At 37.1% G+C, this 25,535-nt stretch overlaps 1 protein-coding gene across 5 annotated transcripts in view; it reads right to left on the reverse strand.

Moving 5' to 3' along the window:
• Positions 1-25,535, reverse strand: part of LOC131433108 (hemicentin-1) — a 406,910-nt gene that overhangs the window by 244,145 nt on the left and 137,230 nt on the right. For all 5 annotated transcript variants that reach the window (XM_058599958.1, XM_058599949.1, XM_058599927.1 and 2 more), the window contains one exon: positions 20,057-20,866. In XM_058599958.1, coding sequence (XP_058455941.1) covers positions 20,057-20,564 — 508 coding nt within the window. In that variant the 5' untranslated portion in view covers positions 20,565-20,866. The remainder of the gene's footprint in view (positions 1-20,056; positions 20,867-25,535) is intronic.

Here is a 25,535-nt window from a genome sequence, read left to right on the forward strand (position 1 = left end):
ATCTTAAATCAAGGTCCCGAAGTCAGGTTAGGTCCAAAATAAAACATCAGAATCCATGTATTGAACTTCGGTTATAGCAGAATATAGATCTTGAACTCCGATTCAGAATCAAGACCCAGATCTAGAATTTAAAACTAGAATCCAAGCCCCAGATTCAATGTCAGAGTCCAAGTTCATATGCACCCAGAACTATATACCCAGAACCGAACTCCAAATGCAGAATCCAGGCTCAGAATTCAGGTTCTGAACGCAGGTCCAGAATCCAGATTCAAAATGCCGGTTTAGAATTCAGGTCAAGAATTCAAATCCTAAACCCAGGTCCAGAGTCCAGGTTCAGAATCCACGTTTATAATTTAGGTTCATTTATGAAATATAGGTCTGGATCCGAAATTCAGATACAGAATCCAGGTCCAGATCCCAAGTGCAGATCCGAAATTCAAGTGCAGAATCAAGGTCTAAGTGTAAAATTCATATCTAGAATCTTGGTTCAGACATCAGGTCCAGTATCCAAAATCAAAATCCAACTCCAACTTCAAAATATAGAATACAGGTGCGGAATTCCGGATCCAGAATCCAGGTCCTGGGCCCAAGTTCAGATCCAGGTTCCGGTTCCGAATCCGTCTATGTGCAAAATCCAGGTCCAGAATTCAACTCTCGAATCAACGTACAGTAATCCAGAATTCAAGTTTAGAACCTTTGTCCAGAATATAGGTCTTGAACTCAGGATCAGAATCCAGGTTCAAAATCCAAACCCAGGATCCAGCTCCAGAATCCAGGTCCAGTATTCTAGATGCAGAATCCCGATTCAGGTCTGAAATTCAAGCATAGAACAGGAATACAGATTCAGGTCAAGAACCGCGACCTAAAATCCAGCTTCAGAAATCCAGGTCTGGAATTCATGGTTCAAAACCCAGGTTCGGCTTTCAAGTCCAGAACTCTGTTCCAGAATCCGAGATCATAATTCAGATTCATATGCAGAATCAAGGACTGGATTAAGAATTCAGGTGCAGAATCATTACGTAAGCATAGAATTTATGTCCAAAATCCAGTACAGAATTCAGGTCCAGTATCCAGGTGCAGAATTGAAATTCAAGAAGAAGGATACATGTCTAGGTAGAGAATCTAGATTTATGTCCAAAATACAGGTTCAGGAAAAGAAATCCAGGAGCAAAATTTGAGTCTAGATACAGAGTTCTCGTCCAGGGTTACAATTCAGGATATAAAGTCAGAATTCAGGTTCCTAATCCAGGATTATAATCTAGGTCCAGAACCCCGGTTCGAAAACCGGGTCTAGACCTCCGGGATATCAATCCCAGAATATAGGACCGGGTCTTAAATTCAGGTTCAGAATTTAGGTTCCCAATTCAAATCCAGATTGGAGGAGCTGAATCGAAGCCGAATCTGGAATTTATGTTTAGAATGCAAGTCTAGGATTCAGGTCCAAGGATAGAAGGTGAAACATTCAAGCTCAAGTGCAGAATCCAGGACGAGGTCCAGAATCCAGATCCAGAACTCCAAGTCCGGAATTCCAAGTTCAGATCCAGAACACATGTTTAAGTACAGAAGCCAGTTCCAGAAGTAGCATTTATCTTCAGAATTCAGGTACATACTAAGAGTACAGAGATTTAGAAGTTTTTTTTTCCCCTTTATGGGCTGCTCTGGCCGAGGGGGAACTAAGAGTACAAAGATTTAGAAGTTATATTAATAATTCAAGGTGAAATAACCAGATTGAGGTCTAGAATGCAGGTCCGGAACTCCAGATATAAGTGCAAAATCCAGGTTCAGAATTCCGGTCCGGGTCCAAAATCCAGATATAATCTAAATTCAGAACCCCAGTTTAGAATCCAGGTGCAGAGTTAAAATCTAGAATCCAGGTTCAAATTTCAAATTGAGAATCTAACTCTTTGTCAAGAACCCAAGTTCAGATCTATGTTCGCGTCATCACGTTATGTCTTTGACATTAGAAATTTTCCAGAATTTTTGGTTAAATCCAGCTCTGACAATGCGCTAAAAAATCGTTACTGTTTCTTAACCAGGCACGCTTCACTAGAGCCCAAGCCCAAAGAGGTGCTTTATCCGGGAAAACTCGAAGTCTTGTAAACGTCGACTTATCTGGGTGACGCTCACGTGATCTCTCCCTCTTTCTCTCTCTCTGGTAAGTTTAATCTTGGTTTCACGCAGAAGCAGATTAGGGTTTTCCATGAACATCATTGTCGTGTTTTCTGGAAGTCGCTCCAGTTTTTATACGTACAAGAGAGTCAACATTTCTTCTGCATTTCAAACTTCGTATTTTTCAACGAGTTCGGACACAGGATATTCGTCGAATAGTGCTCATCAATTCGATAAAATGGTGCTTTATGGTCTAACAAATGGTGTTATGATCAAAAAAATGGTCGACATGACTTGAACTAATTTTACATCGTGTATGTGAAAAAACCTACGCATCTGATTTTGATGTTGTCTCTTCAGTTGTTAAAAATAGTATCGATACAAGAAAAACAATGCATTACAATTTTGTTCGCGCATCGCGAAAACCCGACCTACTCGCCCTAATTTTTTTTTTGAGTTTAATCAAATCAACTTTCACCAAACGTGAACCAAAGTGTTCGGAAAATGTCTGTCGACAGCGAGGTCGAACGGAGCGGGCAGTTGTTTTTTGGCAGAAACTCAACCTATCCGTATGCATCGAGCTGGGAAAAAACGGACCGGACAGTCGACGTTCAAGAAAATATTGACTCCAAATCATAACGACAAGCACAACAAACCGGCCAGAGCACGAAAGCAAAGACTATTCTTGAAGATGCTGATGAGACAGGATGACACATGAAGCAGCTAAAGTTCGCAAGATATTTCCCGTGTGGCAAGCCATCTGTTACTGTGGCTTGTAGAGCGAAGAGTTTTTCGCAATCGGGACCATTAACCAGAAAATTTATGTACAATAGTGTCTGTAAGCACGTTTGTTACCTCTAGCAACACAAATTTCCTGTTTTGTTTTGGTGGGATTTGGCATCTTGCTTTTACGGGAAAAATGCAGTATCCAGGTGATGTCTGAGGATATGAGTTTACTCAACATACTAAAGCTTTTTGATTGCAACATTCAAAATTTTATCATAATATTTAATCGATAACAAAACAAACTACATTACCAAGAGAAGCAGATCCAATTGTACATACAAAAAATTGTTCGAAGTAATACTATCACTTGAAATGTTCAACATCAGTCGAGAGTCGTTTTTTACTTAATGCAAAAATGCTAATAAAAGTAACACGATACCACTCAGAATAAGACACTTGACGGAAGAGAATGGTTTTGAACACACAAAACGCAGCCTCGGTTGAGATGTCTTCGAGCAGCAGCTATCTTAGTTTCATCTTATTTCCGACAAAGATGTCCAGGCCTGTCATAAAACATTCGACTGTAGAAATATTATTTCGCCATAAACTCGACCGAACTTATTCTACTCACTCAATCATAAAGTTGACCATTATGGGTAATAAAAATTTCAAACAGCAGATTCCCTCCCCCGGAAAGGGGGGGGGGGGGGAAGGTGTAGCAGATTCAAAACCACAACGACAGCAAAAACGATCAAGTTCATCCGTACATTATAAGGCGACTGACTAGCTCCTAGCACCTCCCATCACTCCTTAGGGGGGTGGTGGTGGTAACTGTTACGACTTTCTTGCAACAATCCTAGCGGTCACGACGGGGCCCAGTCGCAAAGACAACAACAAGTCATCCGAAGAAAGACAGTCATTATTGGGCTCTTCAACGATGACGACACCCGGCGTTGGTTTTACGACCCGCTGGTGGGCAGTTCCGGCACACTGACTGTGACATAAAATAACCCATAAACGGGTGAAGCGCCGGGCCCGCACTGGAAAGTCATGCTACACGCTCCCCCTTCTTCCATAGTTGATTTGCTTATTTTTTTTCTGTTGCTCTTCCAAACCAGTGTCGAGATCCACTCGAGAGAGAGAGGGTTGCTTTTGATATCGTCGTTTGAAAAAGCGAAATTGGATCTCGCCAGTTGAAGTTCGATAATGCGATTAGCAAAGTTCGTGCTAGGAAACTGGCTAATTTCTCACTCCACTCCAGTTTCCGGAATTAGCTCGATGTTCGAGTTCGAGCGAAAAGCATCGAACGTAGAAGTTTTATTTTCCTTTGAAATTTCATCGGGGGAGTCGTCGCAACGAAGGCACTTTGAATGGCAAAAACAAACAAAAAAAGCAACAAACGAAAGAAAATTCACCGAAAGTACCCAAAGGTTGAAAACTTCAGTTTTTTTTAATAAGTATCAAGGGAGAAATGAAATGTTCCACTCTTTTACAGAACGTAACTAGTTCGCTCCGATTGGGAATGTGGGAGTTCGGTGAATAAATTCTTCATTTTCCAACGATGAAACGAACGGAAACTTATTTTTCCCAATAAGCATCGAATGTAATTGTGTTTTTTACATCTTTTTTTCGGGTTTGCATCACAACTCGCAAGTAATCTGCCAAATCGAGCCGTAAATTATCGTATTCACTGAATGAAACGTGACGGCAAAAAAAAAAACAAACCAAAACTACTGGAGAACGAAATACGGGAAATTTTCAAGCACCACAACAAAAACAAACAAAAAAATCCTCATCTCAAAACCAAATGCAGAAAAGAAAGATTTTCCCACTAGTCATAATATTTGTTTATTGTTATGCATTTGTGTTTCATTGCACAATGAAGTCACTACTGCACGGTTTAGTCAGTGGTTGAACATTTTTTCTGTGTTGTTGTTTTATGTTTTTTTTTTCGTTGTTGTTGCCATTGTGACTGTCGCGTTCTTTTATTTGGCTCGACTAACCGCGGCACCACGGTGTGTTGTTCCGTGGCGGACAGTTGGCATCGTGCAAAAGCCCGATCCGTTTTATGTTTATTACGCTCGCGTGAAGCTTGCTACTGACATTCTTTTTTTTTTTGTTACCCATTCTCTATGGCTATTGTTGTAAAGCTAGAAGGTAGCAGCATTTTTGGGGTATTATCGTTGCTGCTTCCGTCGCCACCGGTCTAATGCAGCAACCCACCGATGCCCAAGGTTCTGTTTCGCCCACCTTCCGTGGGTGGAGTTGTGCATATCAAAGGTCAGTCAATGTTTCTGTGCTATTTTGCACTTGAAAACTGTACTTTTAGGGCTCTTCGATCGAAGAATAAGTTGAATTTCCTGATGATATGAAATAACTAAGTGTCAGCAAGTTCCTAACTCATGCCTTTCTGTGTATCCGGTAAGACAATTGGTCGGTGCAAAGTCACTTAGTGGTTCAGTTAATCAAAAACTGAATTGATCAGATGTTCAAGGGTTGGTGAAGTATACTCAAATTGAACGATTGATTAGATCCGATGACAAACTGCTTAAATCCATTTCATGCTAACATTGCATGAAGGCGGGGCCAGTTGGATAAAACGATGAACTCGGGACACGGTTGCTCTGTCATCGGAACGGTTTAAGAGAGGAGTAAATAGATTTACCTGAATTCTACGAGACATATTTGAAATGTATAACTACTCTGATAGAAAAAAAACTCCTGATCCACCTAGTAGTGTCATAGTGACTTTCTTTTGCCATTAAAACAATCTCATTAAAACATGTATATAACAGTTCGGCTGAAAAGTTCGTATCGTTTAATAGAAACACACATTTTTTTGCCAAAATTCGTTTTTATTATTCAACATAATTGCCATCAGAGGCGATACAGCGATTATAGCGATCTTCCAACTTTTCGATACCATTTTTGTAGTACGATTTTTCCTTTGCCTCAAAACAGGCCTCAGTTTCAGCGATTACCTCTTCATTGCTTCTAAATTTTTTACCAGCGAGCATTCTCTTGAGGTCTGAGAACAGGAAAAAGTCACTGGGGGCCAAATCTGGAGAATACGGTGGATGAGGGAGCAATTCGAAGCCCAATTCATTCAATTTTTGGAGTAGGCTCAAATCGTTCCTGTTTAGTTTTTTTAAATATTTTTCAATTCAAACTTTAAACAGATATCCCATGCCCATGGATCATTGTAATAGGCCCGCTAATTGAGAATTCTTATACTTTCCAGGCATTTCGATGCATAAATAGAAAATATTCATTATAACATGTGCATGAAGCCTTTTCCAAGTCAAGGGGTTTTGGTTACACGTAACCGATTTCTTCCGAGTGCACATGACTATTTTTATTATTTTGTTGGTATACATATGATTGAAAATAAATCAATAAGGAACAACAATCCCGAAAACGGACGCTTGCCACTCAACGCCAAGCGTTGAACGGAAACTTGCCAAGAACGCTCTCTAGCAACTCTTCACACGATTCAATCAGTGCCATCAAAGAGAGACTGATATCATCTCAGCAGCAAAACACCGTCATGGTTCATATAACATAGAATGAACACCAGTGCGAAAGCGAATTTCTCTCGATAACCTGTCTGAGAATCAAAGGTTAGCTCGCTGCTGTGGGGATTCTCTCTGAAGCAACAAACGGTCGCTCATTCTCGTTTTGCGATCCGATTCTATACGGGCAGTGGATAATTGCGAGAGAATCATTCTACTATTGCCGCTTATTCTTACTATGTACATATAACCTTTGTTAAAGTTGTATCTATGAAAATAGCTGTGAATGTTCCAGACCAGGGTTTTGAAATATTGTATATTGTGACCTAGTATGAGAATCAAGTCGAATTATCTGCGATAATTATCAACTTGTGATTCTCTCTCGGTAAATTCCTCACCTCGCCGATCATTGCCGGACTGTATATATTTTGTTAAGGGCTGTGAATTACTCAGAGTATGAAGTGGAGTGAATTCTCTCACGGTTCATGCATTGAGAGACAGCGAGTTCTTGTAGCATCTTTTACCAGATTGAAAATGTTGTATACAATGTGGAGAAATATCGAGCCACTTTCTGCCAAATTTTCGGCGATAACAAACACTGATCATGGCACAGAATCTAACATAATATCGTTATTGCCAGAGCTTTGGCCATGGTACAATAAATTGTTATATGGACATATACTGTTTAAAGTATGTCGCTTGCAAGCACATCTGTTTAATGAACGATACCATCAGATGAATTATCATGCTGTGATTGTGATGAAAACCATAAAACCAATTATTAACAAAGTCCTGTCAGACCAAAAATTTTAAATTTTCATGTAATAGAATTGAATTTAAAATCAATTGATGTATTAGATGTGTGTATTAGAAGATTTCGCAAAACCGTTCGGCTGCCACGACTTGCTCTTTTAAAACACCAATTTTTTCTAATGTGTCTGTTAGTCAATAAACAATGTTTACGATTTCAATGCGTTGATGGGCAAATAAATCAAATGATAGCAGTTAAAATGCACGATATAACGATCTGTTTTTTTTCTCCTAATAGGATTCGAAATTCTCGTAGAGTAATCAGAAAGTATCAGTTTTTCATGATAAACTCTCCGCTGGTTTTAAACCAGTTTTATTTCCAATAGCTCAACTAATTTATCTATATGAGAAATCTTTCTACAATTGATCTGATTCTAGCAGATCAATCAATAACATTCAGGGTTTCAAATTAAGCAAGGATTAGCTCCATTAGTTCTTGTGATCCTACTATGGAATAGTTGAGGACCTTTAAAAGAAAATTAAACATAGATTCACTGAACAAATCAATCCATTTTCTAAATCTTTCTAAGATTCTATACTAGTCCTCAGAAACCAGTTTCAACTCTCAAAAAGGTACTCAAATACTTCCTATAAACGGTGCATAAGATCAAAGTCGACAACTCTTCCAATCTTGCGAGTCTTTTTGACATCTCACAGAAATATAAGCATAACACAAGTATTGCCTAAAGATGACATTACTGGGACAAATTAAGATGAAACTTAAAAACATGAAGGCTCCTAAAAATGTTCAATAATTTTATTAAAAATTTTCCCTATGTTACCTTGAGATTTTGCCATAAATTTTGCAAGTGTGTTGAATACTTAATCAAAAATTTAATAAAAATCCAACAGAAGCATCCAAATTATCCTTATTTTTTAAAATGAGCTTTCATTATGCTGTTATTGATAACAACTAAAAAAAACTCTGATACTTCCTGTTTGATTTAAAACTACCTGCAAGTCTCTATAAATCGTTGGACGAGACATGTGGTGTTGGCCCAATTTCCAATGGACAATAAGTTATTTCAACACTTGTACTGAACATTTCGCTCAAACGCAAACTTGGGTATTGTCTCCTACTTTTCAATTGTTGAAAAAAATCATTATGTAAACAACTGTTACTCATAAGTGAACTAGTAATATTTTTCCCGGTTTTTCACTAAACTTCCCGACTTTTTCCCGGTTTTTCCCGGTGAAATCAAATTCCCGACTTTTTCCCGGTTTTCCCGATTTTCCCGGTCACTTGCCACCCTGTGACTGTCGATTGGACTCCGGAGTGAAGTGATGGAGCCATGTTTCGTCCATTGTTATATATCGACGAAAAAAATCGGTTTTATTTCGATATAACAGCTCCAAACACTGCTCAGAATCATCAATTCGTTGTTGTTTTTGATCGATTGTGAGCTCACGCGGCACCCATTTTGCACAAAGCTTTCTCGTATCCAAATATTCGTGAATAATATGTCCAACACGTTCCTTTGATATCTTTAGAATGTCAGCTATCTCGATCAACTTCACTTTACGGTCATTGAAAAACATTTTGTGGATTTTTTTCACGTTTTCATCGGAAACAGCCTCTTTTGGACGTCCACTGCGTTCATCGTCTTCGGATCTAAATTAAAAATGAACCTAAATCTTGGACGTGGATTCTGAACCTGCATTCTAGACTTGTATTCTAGATCTAGATTCTCGACTTGAATTCTAGACCGGGATTTTGGATTTGGATTCTGGACCTTTGTAGACCTGGATATCGGTTCTGGATATTAAGATCTGGGCTGGAGCTAGAGATGTTCGAAACCCTACCGAAACTCGAACCCGATGGGTGCTGGTCGGGTTCCGGTAAAGAAAAGACATAGGATACGGGTGCTGATTTTTTTCATTTTCAACGGGTGCGGGTTAAAAATTTTTATCGGGTTTTGGGTTTTGTTCGCGTTTCGGGACTCTTTACGGGATCGGTTCGGGTAGTTTTTTTTATCGGGTACGGATCGGATTCGGGTTTGAAAGAAAAATTAATCTCGGATTCGAGTGGGAAATGGGTGAATTTTTTTTATTTTCAATCGTGTACGGATGGGGTTCGGGTTTGAAAAAAACCGTCTCTTGTCGGAATTTGGATTTTACTTGGAACCTGAATTCTGGATCTGAACGCTGGATTTATATATAAACTTGGATTCTGAAATTGAGGTCGTCAAATGGTGAGATAACTAAGTCCTCACAAGTCCCTATCTCATGCCTCCCCGAGCGTCTATGATGACATTTGGTCAATAGAACGGCGTCGACTGGGTGCTATCGCCTTCTGCGTTAGTAGCAGAATGAGAGGGTGCGAAATGGCTTGTAGGTTGAAGCCCATCCTAAAGTGCAATGTTTATCATAGTATATTGTAACATATAATTCTGTCGTTTATTACATCATGTATTATTAGTATTATTTTTATTATGAGAAGAGCGTAACTTACACTGCGACATTACTGTTATATTATATCATAGCATATTATATTATATAATTATATTATATTTTATTATATTATATTATATTGTATTCTACTATATTATGTTATATTGTATTGCATTATGTTGTATTATATTATGTTATATTATATTATATTATATTATATTATATCATATTATATTATATTATAGGGTTTATTATGAGTAGTACTACGTACCTCTGCGCAAAATATAAATTTGTTTTCCTTATAAATTATCATTTTTAAAGTAATCTTTTAACTAACTATCAAGGTCGTCACAAGGTGAGCTTGGTCCTCACTGGTTCCTGTTTCATGCCTACACGTGTGTCTGTGGTGACAATTGGTCGATGGAATGCGTTGATGACAGAATGAGAGGATAAGAAATGACATATAAATTCAAGTAATATAATATCATAGCATATCGCAACATATCATTTTATTCATTCTATTATTTATTATATAATTCATTGTACTATATTAGATTCGTTTTTTATTATTATTTTCATTATTATATTTACTGTTATTATTATTAATTTGTCATCAATAATAATAACATATATTATTTTTATAGATGTGGATATTATTATTATTATTAGAAGAGAAATATTCTACTTCCTGCAGTATTGCGAAGATAGAAGAGCATAACTGACACTCTACACTAAATGTTATTTTATTTATTGTTTTATGATATATTATATTATATTGTATGACATTGTATTGTATTATATTAAATTTAAATATATTATATTATATTATGTTATATTGTATTATTTTGTAATCTATTATATCTTTTCATGTTATATTAATTTCATTACACATTTCATTACAAACTTGTTTCCTTCTGAAGGTTTGAAATGAGTCTGACGCGCCCTTCTCAAACAAACCATCAGGCGGGTTCAAGCATGTATAGAAAAATGCTTCATCCATGCACTGGATATTATGGTTGGAAGAGCATCTTTTATTCCCGCGGAATACGAGTAAGTAACTCTACTTACATATCCGCCCAACCCTTTTTGTTCGCTTTTCGGTAACAGCTATAGTAAGAAAGTGAATGGATGAGTCATATCGGGGCTACTGTAAGTCTACCCGCATCCTGGCAAGTCCTTGAACTGATGGTGGCTTCACTTCACATCACATCACATCACAAACTTGGATTCTGAAATTGAATCCAATGGATTATTTGTTGCTTATTAGTTGCGGAAATTTTGAATTTGTTACTCAACTTTTTTTTAATTTTTCTTGTACTTCGCTACGTTCATATGAAGTTAACGAAGCACCCCTCCTGAATAGGTTTGAAAACATATTTAAATCCACTGGATAGTATGTTGCTAATAAGTTGCCAATTAGTTACGGTAACTTTGAATTTGTTGCTATTTTTTTATTCTGTTTAACACTTAGTTATGTTCATATAAAATTAACGAAGCACCCCTCCTAAACAAACTTTAAAAACAAATCAAAATCCAGTGGATTATTTGTTGCTTATTAGTAGCTAATTAGTTACGGTGGTTTTGAATTTGTTGTTCTTTTTTTATTTTGGCGAGTACTTCGCAAAGTTCATGAGAAGTTAACGAAGCACCCCTCCTAAATAAGCATGAAAACAAGTTTAAACCCACTGGATAATTTTGTTGCTAATAAGTTGCTAATTAGTTACGGTAACTTTGAATTTGTTGTTTTATTCTGCTTAACACTTTGCTATGTTCATATGAAGTTAACGAAGCACCCCTTCTAAATAAGCTTGAAAAACATCAAAATCCAGTGCATTATTTGTTGCTTATTAGTTGCTAATTAGTCACGGTGGTTTTGAATTTGTAGCTCAATTTTCATTCATTCTTTCGTGTACTTCGCAAAATTCATATGAAGTACACGAAGCAGCCCTCCTAGAAAAAAACTTGAAAATAAATTGAAACCCATTGAATAGTTTGTTGCTAATAAGTTGCTAATTAGTTACGGTAACTTTCAATTTGTTGCTATTTTTTAAATTATTTTGAGTACTTCGCTAAGATTATACGAAGTTTACCAACCACCTCTTCCAAGTAAGCTTAAGAACTAATTGAATCCTTTTGGAAAACATGTTGCTAATAAGTTGCCAATTAGTTACGGTAATTTTTAATTCGATGTTAATTTTTTTTGTCGACCAAAGCACCCATTCCAAATAAGCTTGAAAACAAATCGAAACCCAGTGGATAGGTGGTTACTAATTAGCTGCTAGTTAGTTACGGAAATTTAGAATGTTTCTATTTTTTTTAAATTTTTCGAGTACTTCGCTAAGATCGCTTAGCTCATGCTCATTCAAATCTAGTTTGTTGGAGTCGGGAAAGTTCCGTCCATCCGAAAGAACGATTTATTTTGTACTCATTTCGTATGAAAAGAACCTTCTTCCATCAAATTGGCGAGATTTAATGGATCCGAAGTATGTTACGTGAATGTTTAACCAATAGATTCAATTGGAGTTTGAATTTTCAATGGGATCTATTGGAGTTTTTCATTTGGAAATTGTTAACTATGCTGGATAGTAGATATATTCGTATAGTAGATATATACCACCAGGACATACCTTCAAAAAAAAACAGCCAACCTTCAAAGTCGTAAAGGGGTTTCCCTTTCCGGACTGTGACTTCTGAGTGCACTACAAAATTTTCATTACAATTTTCCCGCACTTGTCCACCCGTTTTTTTTTTGTTTATTTGTTTGTACGTATTTCCCGGCATCTCGTCTTAGCATCGCTGCCTGGCTGCCGGGGAAGCTGTTTTTGCTCGATATAGTTTAACCTGTTTTTGCGTGTAACTTATTTCCACTGGTAGAAGAGGACAAAAAAAAAAGAAATCCTTTTCTGCAGCAAAGCGCGAGACAGGTCTGCCTGCCAGTTTGCCAGCCAGCCAGAGCAGAACGAGTAAACGAGGAACATTAAATTTATATTTATAGACGACGCAAATGTTGTTCTTCAACTACTCGGCGTCTCCATCCGCCTTCCGTCATTCAGCTCCGGCTGGCTAGCGTTTATGTTTTGGGATGGCACAAAGTGATCCTGATGGCGGTGGAGTGGTGGGGTAAAATGTCAGTAAAGTTGGTAGGTCTCATTGAGATTATTGTGAGTCAGAAATCGAAAACAAAGTTCAATGCAGCGGCGAAGGAAGCTGTTGGATATCGGAATTGATTAACCGGAAGTGTTTTACCTTTGCTTCCCTCACATCCTTCGAAAACCGTTTTCCAGTTCTTGGGATGACATTGGATCGCTTGTATCGCGTTGGTAGTCAAACAAACACACACCGAAAAATAATCCTCTTTCACGAGATGGGAAATTTACTTTCGCCTTTCCATCGATCATAAAAACAACAACTCGTTAGCCGCACCTCCCAACCCCCCCCCCCCCCTACCGCGCTGTCTTCAACCCGACACTCCTGAACTCACTTCCAAAAGTAAGGAAGTTATAATTCTTGTTTCGCACGGGCTCCAGGCACAGTCAAACGAAACGGGACATGTGGCGATGTGGCGGCGAACTTCTTGTCCCAATTGGACAACCTTCCAAGCGTGATTTATTCCGTCCGTTTGTCTGTGCCCGTGGCCCCGACAAGGAACTGACCGAGTGAGAAGCCACTTTCGAGCCGCAATCGTTGTCGCATTATTATTATTGGAACCGTCACGGTTCACTGCTACTGCTGCTGCTGCTGCTACTACCGACTATTGACTGGCCCCGGGGCAGGAACCGTTGGTTAATTTCCCCATGTTCAAACAACCAACCACCACCATTCGACAGTCGAACGTACGTCCGGTCACAGAAAACGAAGGACACAATCTACACCACGCCATGAGCCCTTTTTGGGGGGAGAGGGTTGTGATTCGGGTCGGTTCGGTTCGGTGCCACGGTTAGTCAGTACTGCATTGCGGAACGACCAACAAGCCCGGGTCATAACCGAACCACGGCTGGTCACTGAGTTATCAGGGCAGGACACACACGGGTTCGCGGAGTTCTTTGGGTGGCAGATCGGAAAAGGGAAGGCGGGGGTCAAAGCTGTCGGGAAAAAGTGCTGAGCAATAATTTCGTGGAAGTGAAATAAATTTGACGGTTTTGCATTCGTGCTTCGGATGAATGGTTTTACGGTTAGAATATAAAAATAGGTACTTTTTGGAAATGCGGTCAAATATGAATCTAAATTCCTTCTGAAGTTGAGTCGGTCCGCAAATTGATTTGAAATAACCCAGAAAAAGAAAATTGTGTAAACATCTGCAAACTTGTTTACATTTGTTGAGAGCTGCTATGGCAGAAAATGGGCGAAATAGGCTACTACGCCCACTTGAACATTGGCAATGCAAATCCCACGCTACGACTCCTTGTTAATAAATTCGGCTGACTCGGCCACCAGTCGAGAACTGAATTGTGATTGGACATACAGCTAATTCGTGAAATCAGACAATAAGTTATTTTGGAATAAAATTATGACATAAGGGTGTACGGAATCAAATCGCATCAAATTTTTATTAAAACTTTAAGTGAAATTAGTTCAAGGTGTAATGTTTACGTCAAAAGAACTGCAGCACGTAAAATTATTTTGCTCGCCTACCTTGAAAATTCGGATCCCTCTCATCGACAAGAAGCAGAAAACTGCACAATCTACGGTATCTAATGTTTTGAATCAGCACAACGGCCTTCCAAGAGAAATCCAAACAGTTCTGTAAGAAATGTGGCGAAAAAGCTGCAGTTGCAGTAAAACTTTCGTGCAATATGTGAAGAAAATGTGAAAGAAAAAGAAAAAGCACTGAATTGCAATGCACGCAGAATAGGGTAGTGAAACCTCGTGCATGGAAGTTATGCACCCAGACATTGGAAAAACTGGATGCCAAGACTTACGGGAAAGCCGCAGCTGATTTTCACGACTAATCACAAGTTTTTCACTGCTCATCATAAGTTTAGAGTCCCAAAAGACGTTAGAAAGCAGAAGACATCAAAGTTTGTCAAAAACTCCATGATTTGGCAAGCAATTTGCCGTTGTGAAAAGCGAAGCACGCTTTTTGTGATGAACGGGATGATATACATAAAGAAATGCCTCTAAAAGTGTCTAGTTCCACTTCCGAAATCACACAATGGTCCTACACTTTTCTGGCCAGATTTAGCCTAGTGCCACTACTCGAAAGAAGTTTATTGGAGTTGTACAAGGCTGATGAGATCAACTTCGGAACCACGACAAATTGAGAAATACTGGGCCATCATGAAGCAGACGCTTTGGAGAGATCTTAAAGAAATTTTGTAGGGGTGATTTGGTTTGGGCAAAGGGCACGTATTTAAATTATACTTTCTTCATGTTTAGCCTACGGCTCATCAGTGCATCCCTTTTACAGTTCATGTAAAATACGATCACGTGGTTATGAACAAGAGTTTCACACACATCGGAAGAGAATATCATAAAGCTGCAAAAATTTGTAAAATTAAAGAATTAAAATAAACGAAAAAAATCTCCTTTCAATCCAACTATTTTCCAACCATTTTTTGTTTCATTACTTTCTAAAAAGCTGATAGAATACAGTGAAAATTGAAAACAATTACGCTTTAAGAAACTGAAAAACAGTGAGAAACTGTGAAAACAGTAAAAAAGTAATAAAGTGCAAACAAGTGGAAAACAGTGAAAAACTGTCCAAAACAGAACAAAATCGTGTAAAACAATTAGCAACTGCGAAAACTGTGCAACACAGCCAAAACCAGAGAAAGCGGAGAAAACCGTGCAAGACTGTAAGAAATGTGAAATTCTATGAGAAACAGTGAAAAGTGGTAAAAAATTGTGAAAAAAGTGAAAAACAGTTCAACACTGAAAAATAGCGAAAAACAGTAAAAAAAACTGTTAAAAATAGTGGAAAACTGTGAAAAACTGTTTTGGCAGTGAAAACCAAGAAGATCGACTTTGGAAGAAAACATTTTGAGGTTTCCAAAATCGAACAAAAAAATAATTTTTTTATGTCAAAAGCTTTAAAATGAAACGTTTTTTTTTTCTTGAAAATTTCGACTTTTTGGGAGAAAAAATTTTGAGGTTTCCAGAATAAAGAAAAAAATTATGCTAGAAGCCTTAGAATTGCATGAAACGTCATTTGGAAAAAATTTTTGATGAAATCGACTTTCTGGGCGAAAAAATTCTGAGGTTTCGGGAATCGATTTTTTTTAATGGCTCGGAGAAAAAATTTTGAGTTTTTCAAAATCGAAAAAAAATGATGCCAAAATTTATGCAAAAAAGTCTTAGAATTGCAAAAAACGTCGAGAATTAGTGACATATAGAAAAAAAAAATTAATCGACTGGGAGAAAAAAATTTAAGATTTCCTAAATCGAAAATTTTTTTGATGTTGAAAGTCTTGAAATTGCATGAAACGTCGAGATTTAGCGTCATTTAGAAAAAGGATTTTTTTCTGAAAAATAAATCTACTTTCTAGGAGAAAACAATTTAAGGTTTCCAAAAAAATAACAAGGCTCAGAAATGCATGAAACGCCGAGATTTGGTGTCATCTTGAAAACATTTTTTTTAAATCGACTTTTTGGGGTTTAGAAGTTTTTGAGGGGTCTAAAATCGAAGAAAATTTTTTTGATGCCGAAAATTTTAGAATTGCATGAAACTCCGAAATTTAGTGTCATTTTGAAAAGTTTGTTTTTCTAAATTGACCTTCTTGGAGAAAAACTTTTGAGGTTTATAAAATCGATTTTTTTATATGCCAAAAGTCTTAGAATTGCGTGAAACATCGTAATTTAGCGTCATTCCGAAAATCTTTGTTTTGAAAAAAATCGACTCTTTGGAAGAGAAAATTTTAAGGCTTCCGAGATTTAATTTTGTTTATGCCGGAAGTCCTAGAATTGCATGAAACGTCCAAATTTTGCGTCATGTAGAAAAGTTTTTTTTTATGAAAAACCATAAGGTTGTTGGAGCCATTGATGTGGAACAAGGCAACCAAAATTTCTAATGATCTACAATCAAACAGTTCAATCAATCGTCACACTTTTGAATCCGCTATTGCACGAGAGTCTGCCTAGATTTATTTCGATTAGGAACCAACGCCAAACATTGTTTGTTTTATAGCCGACGAAATTACACCAATATCCCAAATGTATGCAATTATATCTTTATACATACTTGCAATTCGGATTTGGTATAAAGCTTCTCTTCGCCAAGCTTTTGTTCAAGTTTTGTATGCAAGCAGTTATTTTTATAGCGTTAATTTTCTCTACCATTCTGTGATTTCGGTTGAAGCGATAAACTTTTTCTCATTATCAATCGAGTTCACCTTATATAAATTAGAAATTTATCTTAAGCACTCAAAATTTACCCTGGGGTAGATGTCAATTTGTCAGGCGAAACGACATTACATGGAATTTCATCCGAGCTTGCATGACACAAGATCAGAGCATACCAATTAAAGTTTAGAATCGTTTTATGGCACTTTTTGTCTTTATGTGTAGCAACAACCTACCCCTAGCATGCTACGCGTAGGACTGAAACGTTAGCTGAACGCGTGCTTCCAACAGCTTCGCTTTTGCATCTATTGACCAATCAGAGCGATGCTTTCCCTTTGATATATCGCTTACTCCTTCAAAATCGTCGTCTATGGCTGGGAAAACCGGTATGCCGGAGATTTTTAGCAGACAAAATAGGACACTGCTCGCTACTAATCAAAATTTCAATCATTTATAATTGAAAATACGTGGCTTGATACATTCAAATCGAATCTTAGAAATATTTCCAATCAAACAATGAAATAATTTTAATAATTGATATAAAATATACTGAGCTATAAGTGTTTAAAACCTGACCACATTTCTACGGGTATTTTTCCTTGAGTTTCTAATTTGCACCCCTATATGGAAAATAAAGATGTGTTCCACGTTAGAAAAATTGTTCAAATCAACTTCCTGGGAGAAGAAATTTTGAGGTTTCCAAAATCGAAAAAAAAAATATGTTCAAAATCAGAATTGCATGAAATGTCGAAATTTAGCGTCATTTCGAAAAAAAAAATTTGAGAAATATCGACTTTCTGGGAGGAAAGATTCTGAATCGAATCGAATTGTTTCCAAAATCGAAAAAAAAATTATGCTAAAGCCTTAGAAAATCGGCTCTCTGAGAGAAAATTTTTTTAAGTTTCCAAATCGAAAAACAAAAAAAAATATGCCAAAAGTCTTTTTTTTCAAATTTTTTCGAAAAAATCGCCTTTCTGAGAGAAAAAATTTGTAGGTTTTCAAATTAAAAAAAAAATATGCCAAAAGTGTTAGAATAAAAAGTCAAAATTTAATGTCATCTTGAATTTTTTTTGGAAAAATCGACCTTCTGTGAGAAAAAACTTTGGTTTCCAAAATCAAGAAAAAAAATTTTTTGGTGCCAGAAGTCTTAGAATGGCACGAAACATAAATGCATATTTTTTTTTAAATCGACAGTGATTTAGAAAAATTTTGAAGTTTCCAAAATATAAAAAAAGGTTAATGCCAAAAGTCTTTGAATTGTATGAAATGTCAAGATTTAGTGTTACCTCTGAAATTTTTTTTTTTAAATCGTCTTTCTGAGAAAAAATTTCCAAATTGAAAAAAAAAATTGAAATGAAAAGTCCAAATTTAGTGCCATTTCGAAATTTGTTTTTTTAATCGACTTTTTAGGAGAAAAAAATTTGAGGTTTCCAATAACGATATTTTTTAAATCGACTCGGAGAAAAAATTTTGAGTTTTCTAAAAGTCGTCGAGATTTGGCGTAATCAGAAAATTTTTTTTCCTTAGAATGAAAAGTCCAAATTTAGTGTCATCTTGAAATTTTTTTTTAAATCGACTTTCTGAGAGTAAACATTTTGAGGTGTCCAAAGTCGAATTTTTCTTTTAATGCCAAGGTCTGATAATTGCATGATACGTCCAAATTTAGCGTCATCTCGAAAAATTTTGTTTTGAAAAAGTCGACTCTCTGGGAGAAAAAAAAATGTAAGGTTTCCAAAAGCGAAATTTTGTTTATGTCAAAAATTATAAGTATTGCATGAAGCAATTGTTTTTTTAAATGAACTTTCTGGGTAAAAATTTTTTGAGGTTTCAGAAATATTTTATTGTTATGAAAAAAAATATTTCTGAAAATGCGTAAAATTCTACCGTCCTTTAGAAATAGTTTCTCTTCTGAAAACATCGACTTTCTAGGAGAAAAATATTTGAGGTAAATTTTTTTTATGCCAAAAGTTTTGGAATTGCATGAAATGTCGAGATTTAGCGTCATTCTAAAAAAAAGTGCAAAAATCGACTTCCAGGAAGAAAAAAAAAAATTGCGGTTTCCATAATCGAATTTTTTTACGTCAAAAGTCTTAGAATGAAACGCCGAGATTTAGTGTCATCTGTCATCTTGTCAGATGACATCTGACATGTCATCTTGAAAAACTTGCTTTTTAAAAAATCGACTTTCTGGGAGAAAATATTTTGATGTTTCCAAAATCGAAGAAATTTTTGGAATTGCATGAAACGTCGAGATTTAGCGTCATTTAGAAAAAGGGTTTTCTAGAAGAAAAAATTTTGAGGTTTCCAAAATCGAAATTAATTTGTATTCCGAAACTCTTCGAGTTGCTTGAAACGTCGAGAATTAGAGGCAGAGAATTGCTGTACCATTGGATTGGGTACATCACTTCCGAAGAAGGTTTTTTTTTTACCGGAGTTACTATGTTACTAGCCACCGAGCAACAAACATCGTTCCGGTGGTGTTCGTACGGATGGTGGCTGGCTGGAGGAGCTGCAGCTCATACTCCCACATACGGGCACGGCAAGCAAGACCGCAAAAATTAACCGAGTTAATGAGATCTAATGGAGAAACCTCCAGATGAACAAATTCCCATATATCAGGTGGTACCGACGTTAGTATTTTCCGGGTAACCTTTGCCACCGGTGAGTAGCAAAGCCGCAAGCAAAGATTAGAGAGAGAAAAAGCTCACGTAACATACCGAGAGGCTTAGAACGAAAGGGAGAGAGAGAGAGAGAGAGAGACCGAGAGTATTGTTTCGAATTCAGGTGAATTAGATTTCGGTAAATTTGCTTTCCGGTGTTTGCCGGTCCTCAGCCAGGCCCCGTCGACTCCTCCACCAGCCAGTAATTATTTATTCAGCCAGCGGCAACTGGTTTATTCTGCTGTGTTAGCATCCTCTTTGAAGATTAGTTTCTGAATAAATTAGAACGGGCGGAGATCGCCGGGAAAAGGCTGGCACAGGCTTTGCGCGCTCACACATTCATCCGCTTTTCCAGTCGGAAAGAGAAATCGGGTCGAGCAGTCGAGTTTCCGACGCCTATTTTCCGACCCGTTTTCACGGTGCAAATCGTAATCCCCCTCTACTTATCATGAATAGTTTAGCTTTAATTCCTAAGCCTGCGGTGATTCCAGTTTAGAATTTGAATGGAGTTCTTTTTGTGTGTGGACCATTTGAAAATTTCCCATTAAAAACAAAACACAATCTACTTACTGTTCTTCTGGAACTGCTCGGTATCGTCGCAGCCACTTCTGGTGCAAAACTCGGCCAGCAAAAACAGGACAACGGCCAGGAAGACATTGATGCGTCCTCGCCAGGTGGTTTTCCTTCGGTCGACTCTGTCGGAACTGTCATGTCGTCGATAATTACCAGCGGTGACTTTTGCATCCCCAACACTCTCACCACCGCCGCAACGCCCGTCACCCGCAGGTAACGTTCTTCGGTTGCACTTGCACTTGTGATGCTGCTGCTGTAAGTCTAATCGCTTCTGAAATCGATACATTTCCCCCCGCCTGCTTCCACCGCCGGGAACAATACTAACATCAGCAGCACCACCACAACCAAAACCACCAACACTTCGAGCACCGGAAGATTTCGCCTCGGGGGGCTTTTTTGTCACCGGCGGCAGCAGCTGCTGACAGTGACGTATTGCCTGTCGGGCTCCCAGAGGCCAGCCATGATCCGACGAAGGATGTTGCTCCTGTCGCCACAACGGTTCCATTTCGCTCCCTCTTACTATCTTGTGGCAGCAGAAAAAAAATGCTTTCAGGCTGACACTTTATCTATTGATTGGTTTAATTTCTTCCCGTTTGCTCGTCGTCGTCGTCGTCGTCTGATGGGACGCACACGGACACTATAAACACGCACACAATGACAAAAAAACGAGCTTCCGACGAGTGCCGGGAAACGATCATTCAATTCGAATGCACTTTAATTTTTTGCTTCCTTCACTAACGGATATTTTTCTTCGCCATGACACTAGCTGAACTACGTTTGCTACCGATTAGTTTAGTGGTTCTTCATCTGAAATAAATAAAAAAAAGATAATATTTCATTAGTAACATGTCAACTCAGAAAAATTATTTATATATCATTTGACTTGGCCAGGTCACAAATCGCATCTGTTTTAGTTGTAATCAGAAACATTGAACGGAATTTCTAGATGAACATGAACTTAGCGAGGCGCCTCTCGCTGATGATAACGCAAACAGGTGAATAATTTGTTACTAATAAGTTGCTAATTAGTTACAATGGTTTTGAATTTGCTGCGATTTTTTTTCGAGTACTTCGTTAAGTTAAGTTAAGGCCTTCTTTGAGAAAACGATTGAAATCCTCTACTTCCCACACTCAAAACGATTTCGAAAATCGGTGTAGCCGAAGTCAGTTGAATTCTCCTAAGAGATTGTGAACCAGGAAATTTTTGAAAATCAGTGAAGCCATCTTTGAGAAATCGTAGTGAGTTCCAAATTAAATTGTAGGGTTTCTTCCAGGATCAAAAATCGAGTTCCGATAAAACTGAAATTAGCTTATTCAATTATCGACTATCTTCTGATCAAAAAACAAGAATTTTTATATGATCGTCGTTTGAATATTAGATGGAGGAAATAAGTTTAGCGATCTACCAAAAAATGAGGGCCACTATTTTAAATTCGTTACACATATCATCCTGTAGTTCCGGAGTCAGAAGTCGGATCCAAATGAACTTCAGGAACCTTGTATGGGGGCATAGCCCTTTTCATATGAATATAAGTATGTAGATGGGACTTCCATTAGAATCTAATCGGTTAAGCAGTCTCTGAGAAAATTAAGGAGTTTGATACAGGAGAAATTCAATAGAATTTAAGTTTGTGAGCATTCGTCCAGTCAGCTCTGAGAAAAGGTACTACATGTTTTTGTACACAGATACACACATACACAAACACACACACACACACACACACACACACAAACTTACATTTTGTAAGCTTGAAGAACTGAAGATCGATTCGAAGGTTGATTTTCTAAGTAATTACATAATCTTTATACATAAGAAAGCAAAAAGGTTTCATCTCCCTGCACAAAATGTTAGGAAAAAGAATGCTGTTCACAGTTTTTCAAGTAGGTATTACAAATAGTGCTTCTTTTTGCTTCCAAACATCGCTTTATCATGAAGCGCTCAAAACTCGTTTTACTGGGATAGAAATTTCACAAAAATTTCAATATCTCCGTTGAAAATAGACGGATTTCAGTAAACTAGGGTTTTTTGAAAGGTATTAGAATGAGGTATCTAAATTTCGGAATATTACAGATAAACGTATTTCGAAATGCTTTGTACATTCGGAAATACGTATCTGTATTATAACGTTAGTAATACTTCTGTCATAGTTTAATGGCTTTTGTGACATTAAATTTTTATGGTAGAATCAGGTAGAATGTTACAAAAAAGTTAAAGTATAGATTTTGGGGCCTCCGATAAACAATGCTTCATATCTTGATACCAATCCATTTTAAAGGGTTCATGTTTTCGGCGTGTTTTCTTGTAATAATATGGCCTACAAACTATTCCGAAGAAATGAATTCTCCATCACGCAATGTAGCCAAATTATAACTGCAGTATCAGTTATAATAATTCTAGGTGGATAAATGATAAATTTAATTATATCAAAAGAAGGGGACAATTCCAATCGAAACTTCTTCTGAAGGTATTTAGCCTCCGGAATCATAGTCTTGTTGGTCTCGAAAATCAGGGTTTTTTGTCCGCAACAGCAAATACCTTGCCTGATCATACGCTCTTTTGTAAATTTATTCACAAAAACTAGTTTAAACTTGGTAGGGACATAATTTAGACCAATGACTATATGTAATTTTTGTCCGAGAAGCGACGACGGTCTTGTAGATCGAAAGTATGCCCAGGGTGGCAAGTGAATTACCGATTTCAAATTCCCGGTTTTTTCCCGGTTTTCCCGGTGCGTGAGACAAAAAATTCCCGGTTTTTAGAACAGTCTCAAATCGCCGTTCAGTATTTTTTTAATATTTCTCGAAATCCCATATCCAAACGAACATCGAGAGTTGAGAAATAAGGTATTTTTTGGGTAACTCGATTTAGAAATACGAAATATTCATTATGCCAAGTGCACATAACAATGGGAAGAAGACGTTCTTGGCTTTCTCATATAGATAAGTTATGCATACAGCGAAAACCGATTTTGGAACCAAGGCCCGTCTTCGTCTGTTACTTTACTACGAATGTTATTCTATGTACTAGCTCTTCGAAATAGAAACTCAATCTTTTTTACTATTTCAAATTAATTCGAGGTAACAGTAGGATTAAAACAAGAAACATAGCTGGCCAGCGGATATGACAAAAGTGATAAGTCTTGCATTTCACGAAGGAATACAGCATTAACATTCTTGCAGTTTTGTGCAAAAATCACACAATTTATTCAGACTTCATGCTCTCTTCAATAATTCTCTTAAGTGCAGCTTTAACCCCAAATTCGATTATTGCTAGTACTTTATAGGTAGCCAGAAATACCATCAGTCCTTTGAAAGCCAAATAATTAAGAATTAAATTTAAAACCTTATAATTAAAATTGAAATTGTTATTATCCGAACTATTCAGTCTTTTGTAAGACTACCACCAAATAAGTCTCGTTAAGGTTTTCTGCAAAATCAGAAGTTCTTAAGACTCTAGGAGCTCAAGCTAGGAGTGTATTCTAGAGATGGGTAGAACCGTTCATTACAAAAATCGCTCAAAATTTAATAGTTCTACCGAAAGAATTAGTTCTATTGAACCGTTCTTTCGTTCTTTTCTTATATATTATTTATTTTATCTCGGTTTTAACCTTTTTGGTTTCGTTCTTCTGAAACTTTGTATGTTACTTCGAAAATAATATGAGAGCTGCAGATTACAGATTCAATAATAGTGAGTACTTTTTGCATGTATTTCTACCAACAATCATTCTCTTTTTATACGTTATCAAAGGTCACGAATGTGTGTAACTTCTACCAGATTCCTCAAACCAACAAACATTCCGAAAAACGCAACTAACTTGTATACATACTCTGAGAATTCGATTTTTTATTTCATTTCTGTATAGAGAACTATAATTCTTAAATAAAGAACTCTATTTCACTCACTCTTCGAGGAGAAATAACTCGTTGAACTGTTGAAGTATACCTAAGGTTAAAAATGAACAAGAAATAATTTTCCTCCCGATTCCAGCTAACAACATATACGATATGCTTTCAAAATTGAATTTTGACGAAACAGATCAAAATACTTCAAAAAATCTGAAAATGGACTCTTGTCGCTCTGGAACAACAACAATCTATGCCTCTAGTGACTGAGATGATCTAAGTTTGATTCTTCGTCGACATGAACACCCGCATTCTTGTGAATCCTACTATGATATCCATAGGTAATGATGTTTAATATAAATTAAACATTTAACATTCACTGAACAAATCAAACCATCTTCTAAACCTTTCTAAGGGTTTTCACAAACTCTCAGAAACCAATTTCAGCTCTCAAAGAAGAAAATCAAATACTTATTGCAAACGGTGGACAAGGTCAAAGTCGACAGCTTTTTAAATTTTGTGAATCCTATTGAAGTCAATACCAAGATTACAACACAAGTATTGTCTCAAGTGTACATTACTGAGACAAATTATGATGAAATTAGGACAATCATTAGCCCACCCAAAAACATGAAGGCTCCTAAGAATTTTTCATAGATTTATTAAACATGTTACCTGATATTCCTTTTGCGATCATATTATGCACTTATTCTGAAATTTAACAGAAATCCAGCAAAAGCATCCGTTCGATGTGCTGTTGTTGATAACAACTAAGAAATGCTTTCTGATCCATTAAAAATTGCTGCCAAACCTTTACAATTGTTGAACGAAACATGGAATGTCCAATGGATTGTGTACCATAAAACCTGTGTGGGACAATACGATGTTTCAAAACTTTCACTGAACTTCTAACTTAAACACAAAATGGAGTATTGCCTCCAACTTTTCATTTGTTTAATCAGGAAAATCATGATTTGCTACGATTAGGGCTAGTAAATTATTTCCCGCATTTGCACTAAAATTCCCGACTTTTTCCCGATTTTCCCGGTCACTTGCCACCCTGTATGCCACTTACGGAAATGTAGAAGTGTTACAGTAAAATAAACACTGTGTACAGATATTACATGACTCAAGTTTTATTCCGATCTACGGTGAGGTCTAACAAGCGTCGGTACACACTGGGTTTACCAGAAGTTGAACATTGAAAGCTGTTTTTGACGTGACTTTTCCTTTACCTTTTCGAAATTCATCCGTTGAATGAATGGGTAGAACTGAATTGTGAATATTTTGAGCCGTGCTAAATGCATTAACATAATTATTTCTACATGCTATCAGAAATATAATCAGCAATTTATGACAAAATTATCGACTATATACCATAAACAACTGAAAAATCAAGTTTTCTCAATTTTTTGGAAACAGTGAGGAAAACTCATCACGCTGGTTTGCGCCTTTCTCGCACCCGCGACGACCGTTTTGAGGTAGTCAGGCACATATCAGTCCCTATGTGCAACCGAACTAGTATGTTATAAAAGATTAACCATGGTCGAAAATCGATCACTTCTTCTTGTGCTGCAACAATAGAAATTCTGCGTGGTATTAAGCCCCAAACAGTTGCTTCCTCAAACAGCAG

Source organism: Malaya genurostris, chromosome 1 (genome assembly GCF_030247185.1).
Source record: "Malaya genurostris strain Urasoe2022 chromosome 1, Malgen_1.1, whole genome shotgun sequence".
NCBI lineage: Eukaryota > Metazoa > Arthropoda > Insecta > Diptera > Culicidae > Malaya > Malaya genurostris.